This window comes from Larimichthys crocea, chromosome XII, assembly GCF_000972845.2.
Source record: "Larimichthys crocea isolate SSNF chromosome XII, L_crocea_2.0, whole genome shotgun sequence".
In the NCBI taxonomy this organism is placed as follows: domain Eukaryota; kingdom Metazoa; phylum Chordata; class Actinopteri; family Sciaenidae; genus Larimichthys; species Larimichthys crocea.
The window spans coordinates 11247476-11257309 of NC_040022.1; the positions used below are offsets into that span (position 1 = coordinate 11247476).

General features: G+C 40.7%; 2 protein-coding genes across 2 annotated transcripts; one reads left to right on the plus strand and one right to left on the minus strand.

Moving 5' to 3' along the window:
* Nucleotides 1-158: 158 nt before the first annotated feature.
* coa3b (cytochrome C oxidase assembly factor 3b) lies at nt 159-2003 on the minus strand. Its single transcript, XM_010747383.3, has 2 exons — nt 1762-2003; nt 159-616 (listed from the first exon to the last, which is right to left on the minus strand). The coding sequence occupies exons 1-2, from the start codon at nt 1970-1972 to the stop codon at nt 510-512; spliced, it is 318 nt and encodes a 105-aa protein (XP_010745685.2). The 5' UTR covers nt 1973-2003; the 3' UTR covers nt 159-509.
* A 1386-nt stretch (nt 2004-3389) lies between these two features.
* LOC109139130 (Versican core protein) lies at nt 3390-5557 on the plus strand. The gene is made up of 4 exons (XM_019261687.2): nt 3390-3427; nt 4009-4321; nt 4923-5212; nt 5294-5557. Exons 2-4 carry the CDS (start codon nt 4036-4038, stop codon nt 5513-5515), a joined length of 798 nt encoding a protein of 265 aa, XP_019117232.1. The 5' UTR covers nt 3390-3427; nt 4009-4035; the 3' UTR covers nt 5516-5557.
* The last annotated feature ends 4277 nt before the right edge of the window (nt 5558-9834 follow it).

The window sequence follows — 9834 nt, forward strand, 5'->3', positions numbered from 1 at the left end:
ACGGATGCAAACACTTTTAGTAGTGTGGCCTCTTGGTGCAACCACTAACTGAATATGAACGAGGCACAGGCTGCATTTCTACTGACATGTAAACTGACATTAAATTGCAGGATTTGTGAATTGAGTTTGGTGCATAGTTCTTCAGTAAAGGTCTAGAATTCATGTTATGTGGTATGTAAACCAACTTTTTAATTTAATTGGAATTCATTGAGAAATGAACAGTTCTTATTTTTTTTCCCACAACATGCTGATCCAAAGTAGGTTTGCACGCACACACAAAAATAGTTCAGAAAAGACGTGTCAACAATAAATCTTATATATTTACAAACAGAAAAGAATCAATGAAAAACTATAACCTCCTTTAGAGTGACAGATCGGATGTAAATGAAAGTATGAGGAGCTCAGCAGACACATCACATGCCACTGAACATACAGTCACAACATGAGCCCGCCAAATTCGCCCTGTCGTGAGGGTACAGTAAGTCCAGCTCAGTTCATGGTCAGTGTTATCAGGAGTTGGCGCCGGTCTGTGGCCCTCTCAGGATGTGGATCTTGGCTTCATCATCTAGCTCCTCAATGATTCTGTCCTGTCTGACGGACAAGATGGTGTGGCTGACTGGACAATTAGAGGTTAAAGGAAAACGCTGGGTGTACAGATGTTAATGTTCTTTTTTAAATGTCATTCTCTGAATCATTATTGGGAACAAAAACACAGAACAACTGAAGAACAACACATGGTTGAACATCTCTGAAACTTTATAATGACTTTCAATAAGATCATTAATGCAGCCTGGTTGTTCCTCAATGTTGAAATCCTGTATTGTAGAAAACAAGTTTATGTGACAAATCTGAAGCCAAATAAAAAGTGAAGCCTCAGAGCTCCTCTCTCTCTCTCTCTCTCTCTCTCTCTCTCTCTCTCTCTCTCTTCTCTATATATATATATATATATATATATATATATATATATATATATGAAAACAGTGTATGAAATGTGCATGTTAAATTGTCCTGTGTGCAAATCATCACCATGGACTTCAGATTAATATCTTCAAGTGGCTGCAAACGTGTCAGAAGATGAAGTGCCTTTGTGGCCTTGAGTAAATATTCAGTTAACATGTGTGACCACAGCACCACTGACATGATGAGAAAAATCTGACAGATAAAATATACAAAATAGTTCATAGTTAAGAACTCTTTCCTTCTCTTTATTCCTAGCCTGGTTTTCTAGTTTGTTTGGTTTCTGGACAAATTGATCCTGCATGATTCACAGCCTGTCAGCCGTTTGTGTTTCTCTGTTTGTGTTTCTCTTGTCCTTTTCACACAGTGTTTCTGTTTGTAGCAGATTTGATGTTGATTCTATTGTCCATCTCTGTTGTGTTTGTGTGTGTGTGTGTGTGTGTGTGTGTGTGTGTGTGTGTCAGTGTTTTTGTAGTGTTGTTTGGGGCCACTAAAAGCAGAGGGCCGGCCCTGCTGAAAATAAAACACCACAAGATGCAACAAAATATTACACTTTAATAACTGGTGTTATTATTTAGAGTTTATTTTTAACCCCTGTGTTCCTTCACAGAGATTCACTGTGATATAATGAAAGAGGCCTTATGAAACAGTGGTGGAGGAAGATAACCAAAGCATAATTATTACTCATATTATTATTATGATAGTGTTGAGACCACCTCAGTTCAGATTCCAGCACACACTTATTAAATGATCACTATATATTTTGTCCAACAGTGCATGCACACTGCACACATGCAAGGATACACACGCCGATCACAAACGCTCCGATGGTCAGGCCGGTCAGCAGGTTCCTCCCGCGGAGCCGCGCTGCGTCCTTCTGCCAGGACTGGAGCTCCTGTCGGCGGCGGAGGAGCTGTTTCTGTGCCGCCGTCAGTGGAGCTTCACCGGCTCCTTGTGCTCCTTTCTCTGCCATGACTTTGTGTTGTTTGGATAATCCGACCCCACATGAACTCATAGGTGAACCGGAAACATTCTTCTTCTTTCTGTCTTCTTCTTCCTTACACTGCCACCTACTGTCCACGCTGTGTAGAGCATGAACTGGAGCACTGATTGGAAATTATCTTGTGAAATCATAACCCACACCCCAGAGGTCGATTTCATTTAGATATTTCATTTAGGTCTCAGAGATGAATACATTATATCACGACAAGGTGAGAGCGACCTAAAACACACTCGCTTTGCTTGCCAAATGCAATATTTTGCTTGTCACTGAAGCATGCAGGCATTTGAATGTGTTGTTGTGAGACGCATTGACGGGATGTTGTTTAAAGAACCCAGGTTGAGCCGTTTAAGAGAATGATACATTTTTAAAAAGCATTTCATTAATATGTGCATAATTATAAAATCAAATGAAATTTCTGCTCATTCACCTTCAAAGCACCAATAGGGCTACCGATAAACAACCTGATTCCACACACCAGTGCCAAGGTGAACACAGTCATGCAAAACCAGTACAGAGGATGTTCATCTACATAATTATGTATGCACCCTAACAATGGGACCAGGGATGAATTTGTTAATTTGTCGGGCATGCACCACTTTGTTTCAGGCTGAAGTATCTCAATAAGTATTGAACCAGCCAAAAATGAATTCAGTCTTGTTCCAAAACATCTTATCTTTATCAAGGCTATGGGGGCCTGGAGCTGATCCCAGGTGACATTGAGCGCCTTGGCCTTGAGACTTATATGAGCAATTTTAGAAACACTATTTAACCTGCCATGTTTTTGGTCTGTGGGAGGAAACCAGAGAACCTGGAGAGAACCCACGCAGACACGGGGAGAACATGCAAACTTCACACATTATCTGGAGGCTTTAAACCCAAAATGTTCTTGCTATGAGGCAACAACAGTTGAACCGCTGTGCCGCCTCAATCGAAACTTGTGCCATAAAGTTGGACATTCAGCCAGATCAACTAGATTTGCTCTAGCACCCCAAGGACGGACAAATCCAGAACATCACGTAACGTACACATCTTCATCAACACTATTGTGTTCCAAGAGGTCTTCTTAGTTGCTTTCACTAGAGGCTTACCAGTGACTAACGTTATCAACCTAGCCACCTCTGATGTTTATTTTTCTTATTTGTTCTTGTTTATTTGTCATGTTTGTGATGTTTACCTCCATCTGCTACACACACCATGATAATGAGCTCTGCTTTGCATGGCAGCTGCGAGGATTTACGGTACAGTAAATCCTCGCAGCTGCCAGGAGGCAATGGCCTGAGGAAGAGTCTTTGCAACCTTGTGGATGACAAGTTTTGCACATGTCTGTGATTGGTTTAGTCAGCATCTATCTGAGCTGTGATTGGTGTGGCCAGTGTGAAGTGAGTATTTCAGACTTGGCTGAGGAAACGTCAGGAACAGAAAAAACTCAGAGATTCAAAACTGGCTTCCCCGCTGCTGTCATCCAAGGTGAGGGCTTGAATTATTTCAGTTTAAAGCAAACATTACAGCCATTTAAAATGTTAGTGAAGTATAAGTAGTAGGAGTGGTAGAGGTACTCAAAAGTACGCTTTATACGCTTATTTCATTATTTGTTTATAAGCTATATATTGAGTCATAACTATTAAGAGACGATAACAATTAAAAGTTTATTTAACCAATTTAATTAAATTAATTTCCATACAGGGACTATTTCTTGTTACAAAGTAGTTCCAGCGAAAGCAGACATTTCAGTGCAGTAATGTAAGTTTACCTCACACTCAAAAAAAATTTATATTTGATTTAAATTTATATTAAAACTATGTAATTCAAATGAATGGAAATGTTCTATGTAATTGAAATGTCCTGCATTTTGGCCTGAATTTTTTTTTTAGTGTTGTTACCATTTATGAGCCCTAATCAGAGTAGCACAACTTTAGAACAAGAACGATCCATTGCAGTGTAATTAATAGTTGAACCTCCTGACAGGTGAACCATGCTTCTGTCTCTGATAGTGGACATAATGCAGTTTAGTAAAAATAAATGTTTAATAAGAATCCATGTGATTGCAGGTATATGGAAACACTCCTGTGGAAGACATGATGAGGAAGGTCCGCATTCTTATCCCCCTGCTGCTCCTCCTTCTCCCTGTGTGTTGGACGCTTTTTGACCCCAGAGTTGATGTGTTTATTCATTACTCATACTATATAAATTGGGAACAAGCACAGGCCGAGTGCAGGAACAAGCACATTGATCTTGTCACCATCAGAGATGAAAGTGAGAATGTGCTTAAATTCCGAGGCTGGATCGGTTTGCACAAACAGAATTCTGTCTGGAGATGGTCTATGGGAGACAAGAGAGCCAACTACACTATCTGGAGAGGAGGTAAGCTGGGCTAGCACATAACACATCTATCTATCTATCTATCTATCTATCTATCTATCTATCTATCTATCTATCTATCTATCTATCTATCTATCTATCTATCTATCTATCTATCTATTCACCACTTCACCACTTCACCACTTCACTTAATGTAGTCCACGGGCTGAACTGCGAGGCTTCAATAGTTTCTGTGTGCTCTGGGATCCAAAGTGTAGTCCAGGTTCTAGAAATCATCTGCATGTAGGGGTGTGTGGGCCATATTTCTTTCAAAATACATTAAATATGTTGAAAATAGTTGCTGAAAAGACTTTGAACGATATATTACTGAAATGTTTTTCACCAGTTTTCAGTCCAGGATTTTGTGCACCCCTAGGAGAGAGATAGAGATGAATTAATCTCACTCAGAGTGTTTCAAAGTTAGTCATGTCATTTTCTGAACTCATCTGACACGTTTCAGTCACTTCAAAATGGCTGACAATTCTCTGCGTCTCTTCAATCAAAACTGCATGAAAAAGTATAGAAAATGTTGCCACTAGATATAAATAAAGTAAATATATGAAATGTGAATCAAGTCAAATGCCCCCTCTTCTACTTTTTATAGATGATCCAGACATTGGTGAGCACTGTGTTTATACGAGGCATGATGAATTCGAATGGCAAAGTGATAACTGTGACGTACACCGCAGTTACACGTGCTATGACCAGAGGATGATTCTGGTGAAGGAGAAGAAGACGTGGGAGAAGGCATTAGAACACTGCAGGGCTCTGGAGCCACTGGATGCAACTAAGCCAGCCACTGACAACAACAACAACCGCTATGACCTTGCCACCTTGCTCACTGAAGATGACTACTCCTTCGCACAAGATAAGGCAATAGAGAACGGAGAAGGGGTAAGGCTGTTTTCTACTGTGCATTTGTGCCACTGAGCAACTCCTCCTTTGTGTTTACATCTCTCTGCTTGATGTTGGTAGGTGTGGATTGGCCTGCGCTTCCTGGCTGGTCAGTGGCTGTGGATTGGTAGAGAACCAGTGGAGGACATGAATATTACCTTCTGCCTGAAGTCACAGTTCTGTGGCATCATGGAGTCGACTGGCTTCAGTTTACAAGACTGCGAGCTGGAAAGGAGCTTCCTCTGTTACACAAAGCATATAATAACTTCTCAAAGAGATCAAACTGAAATTCCTATAGTTTAAAGACGGTGTACAGGCAATTCTGAGATTTCTTTCCAAAGTACATAAAATGTGTTGGACAATAGTTTCTGAAAACATGTGAAAAGACTTTGAACGATATATTAGTGAAATGTGGAGTTAGAGGTTCAAACAGTTTTTCACCAGTTTTCAGTCCAGGATTTTGTGGGCGGTCCTTAAAGGGTGGCTTGATGACACGCTGAGGACAACCTGAGCATACCCCCGCACCCCTAGCAGAGAGATAGAGATGAATTCATCTCACCCCGCACCCCTAGCAGAGAGATAGAGATGAATTCATCTCACTCAGAGTGTGTTTTTGTTTTTTTGCAAGTCATTTGAAGGTAGAAAAATAAGTGTGTAAATGTGTACTTTACTGCATAACTAACTTATCTGCACTAATCGATACTCTACATTAACAATTCATCAAATGACTGGACTGTTGTGTGGTTGTTCATAGCAAACAATCCCAGACACCATTTTAGATGATGGATGAATCTGTAACATTGGTCATAACACTTCCATATTGACTCATGTCATATTTCTGTATTTGGGCTCATTCTCATGAACTGTGATGTGCGTGAATCAAAGTTTTATTAACAGTTTGATGTCAATAAAGTGAATGGTCACACTTTGGGGTGAAAAGTGATAAGTGCTGGAGACATAAGGTAACTTTCCAAGATAGGCCACCAGGGGGTGCTAGGATGCTTCAGCAAATCATCCATCAGCGGGACAAGACACACTTTTCCTGCTCCATGAAGCTTCTCTGTTTGGGCTGCAGCAAAGAATACACTGGAGTGAACATACGACCACCGTACGTTATCAGCTGCAGAGAGAGTGAAAGTGTGTACTGTTTGTGTGATGTGTGCTTCTGTTAAAAATACTGGGGTTCATCTGGGGAATCAGTAACACTGTGTTAAAACACATATTATTCTACATATAGTATGTAATAATATTAATAGATGGTGTAACTCCAAATTACAGTAATTTGCAAAGATTACTGGTGCAGTAGTTAGTGCTGTCACCCCACAGCTAGAGGCTCTGACTCCCCCAGCAGGCTTGGGTCTTTTTTATTCATCTTTGAGCAAGATCAAGGCGTTCAGTGGGAGATGATGTACAGCAGTCTGACCAAAGTATCTCCAGTTAGCATATGGATTGGATTGTAAATATACATTTTTATACTCTATAAACCTCTTATAAACCTGAAAAAGGAACTCAGAAATTCTATAACACCCAGCCTGCGTGTGTGTGTGTGTGTGTGTGTGTGTGTGTGTGTGTGTGTGTGTGTGCATTTGGCATCTAAAACCCACAATACTGAAAGTAGACTTCCCTCTGTATGTGTGTATGTGTGTGTACATTACTGCAACATACAATTACATGAGGCTGGTCTACTGTTGGATGGGTTCAGATGGCTGAGGTCAACAGCATATCCAGTTAAAACAGTGTCAAGCTTCAGCCAAGTGACCTGATTGGTCAGAGTCTGGTCCACATCGTACTCAGATCTCCCATAATACACGGCTCTCCCTTTCTGCGGTGACCACGATGCTAGTTTGCCAACTCTGCAGCTCTCTGCTTCACGACTGGAGAAAACAGTACACGTGTATAACCGATGGGTGTGAGTAAAGATCCACTAGAGGGAGCTTTACATTGTGAGACTTCCATCTGCTGAAGCCTCAAAGGTACACCCACCCAGAGGTCCAAACGACTGCACATGGACAATAGAAAACACAGCAGTGAAACAACACACGGCTTCTAATTATGTATGGCGTGAAGTTTATTCATAGAGCACAGTTCAAATGTCTTCAGAAAAGAAAAGGCTTTGTAAGAGACAAACATACAGAGCAAGAATATGAATTCAGAACTACAACATTAAAAACAAGGAGAACAAAAAAGGCTCCAAACCTCCTGTAAAAACAGTTCCTCTGGTGATTTGATCCACAAATATGGATAGACAGTAAGTACACAAAAGTCCAAACAGATACAGGAAGCAAACCACTTCCAGATGATTTGTTCCGGGGAGTTTCATACCTAACAGGATCCAGGTTTCATACTTAATAGGATCTCAAAGTTAGTTCCTCTATATGAGGGTGCAGAACTGTTTAGTGCCATTTTTGCAAAGACTGATGATGAATTCCTGATGAATGATCAGGCTTCATGTAAAGAAGACTATAATACACTTAATATACTTCTAAGGCATTCAGGATGGTTTGTGCAAACTCTTATCGCAGACTGATTTTCAGGTAGTCTCTGGTGACTTCAACCTTCACACTAATAACTGTTTGATACTTTTAGTCTATGTCAGCATGTGAAGGAGCCCAGGGATCATCACTAAGGGTGTTCATATTTTAAGCCAGTTTAAGGATTTGGTTCTGTCGGATCAGGCGCAAAAAATAAGCACTTTAGTGACCAAGCTGCTCATTATATCTACCCAAATATCTACCCCTTCAGGTGAAACATTTGACTGTTGATTAAATTCTGAAATATTGTGTGAATGAATGTTTGTTAAAATGTTTTAACTCTATGATGCTTCTAAATGTGTCACTCCTGTGGGGAATAACAATACCTCTACCCTCGGTAACTTTAATCAGCTAACACTTTAAATGACAAGTTTCAGTCGGGATTCTGTACCAATCACAGCACAGGGGTGGTACTTGTGAAAGTTTTAAATTATTATTTTTTTCTTAAATTTAGCCAAGACATCAAATTTAATGCTTTTAGCTTAAAGTGCAGCCTTCAATCACAGAATACTTTTACATAGACTGGAAAACGTATTTACTCCTAAACATCTTTATAATCAGACTTGGATACCAAAATTAGAAACATGGACCTTAAGCTGTGGTGTCCCTCAAGGTTCAATTCTCGGCCCAGTTTTGTTTAACCTATGTATGTTTCCACTCTGCTTGGCCACTCCATCGGAACAACAACCTTATTTTTCATTGTTATGCTAACAACACAGCAGTTACTTAGCTCGATACAATGATTTTATGTCAGGGCAGGATGTCGTGGTACCATAGTCTTTAAGACACATACTGTGTTATTGCAATGTAACTTGGTTGATTTCACCTTTGTTAGTTGTCACCTCTCTCTTCTATTTTTGCTATTCAGTCATATAACAAATGCAGATGTTATGCAGATCTCATTACAAGGGTTCCACAAAACTTGGGGGCTCACTTGGAGACAGGGTTAGTCACAGGAAGTCAGTGTATGGATGCAAAAATGGATGAAAGGTGCCGGTCCACCTTTGTACCGGTTAAAATCCAACTAGCAGAAGCGCCCTGGTAGCTCATCTAGTAAAGTGTGCACCCCATCTACAAAGGTTCAGTCCTTGCTCCTTGTCTTTTTCCTTTTTTCTAATAAACAACGGGATACTTTAAGGAAGTTTGGTTCAGACACACAGCTGGGATAATCTGGAGTGGACGGTGTCGTAGTAGCTCTGTTGAACATTTGTGCACCCTTCCTGCTGGCTGACAACAGAGCAATATTCATTGTGGGTGATAGAGCTGTAACAGCAGAACAGGGTCAGAGCTTATGAATCATCACAGCCTTCTCAATAGTCTCCTCCCCAGATGAGCGACACAAGGATCAATGATGACCAGATGCTTGGTCCACCATGACTAATAATTTTCAATACAAAGGAGTTCCACTTCTTTTCCATGTCTCACTCTGAGGACAAAGTGCCTGCACTAAAGTGTGCATATATCTGATGCCCACAGCAGCGTGCCTGCTCAGGCTTGTCTCTATGTGTTTGTATAGGCAGAGGTCAAACCAGTGTAACTTAATGGGCCGACAGGTGTGTATGTGTGTGTGTGTGTTTAAAGCTTGGGTGGTCAATGAGTCTTCCAGGCAAATTTGAATTAACACAAATGTTTTAGAGTTTTAGTACTGTATTACTGTAACTCACTGCTGAACTGAATGAAGTCAGAGAGGGGTATAGAAGAGAGGAGGGAAAAACACACCCACAGGAAGAAAAGCAGCTCAGAGGAAGAGAGAGAAAGAGAAAGAGAGGGGGGAAAACTATTAGGAGAAATGGGCTGGAACCTGAGGTATGCTGGAGGCAGGCACAGACAGGCTGACCGAGAGAGGCAGAGAGACAAAGAGGAAACAGGAGAGAGAGAGAGAGAGATTTCACATCCAATCATAACTGATATGTTACATTTTCTTGACCGTACTGCACTCTGCAGTACAACAGCAGTGCTGCTACTTATTTCTTCTACGTGGAGCATCATCTGCTAAGAGACACCATTTTAAACTAACTCATGGAGCTAATGTTGATTGATGTAAGTTATCTGAGAATCTGCCAGAAACAGAAACACAAAGCATCAGGTACT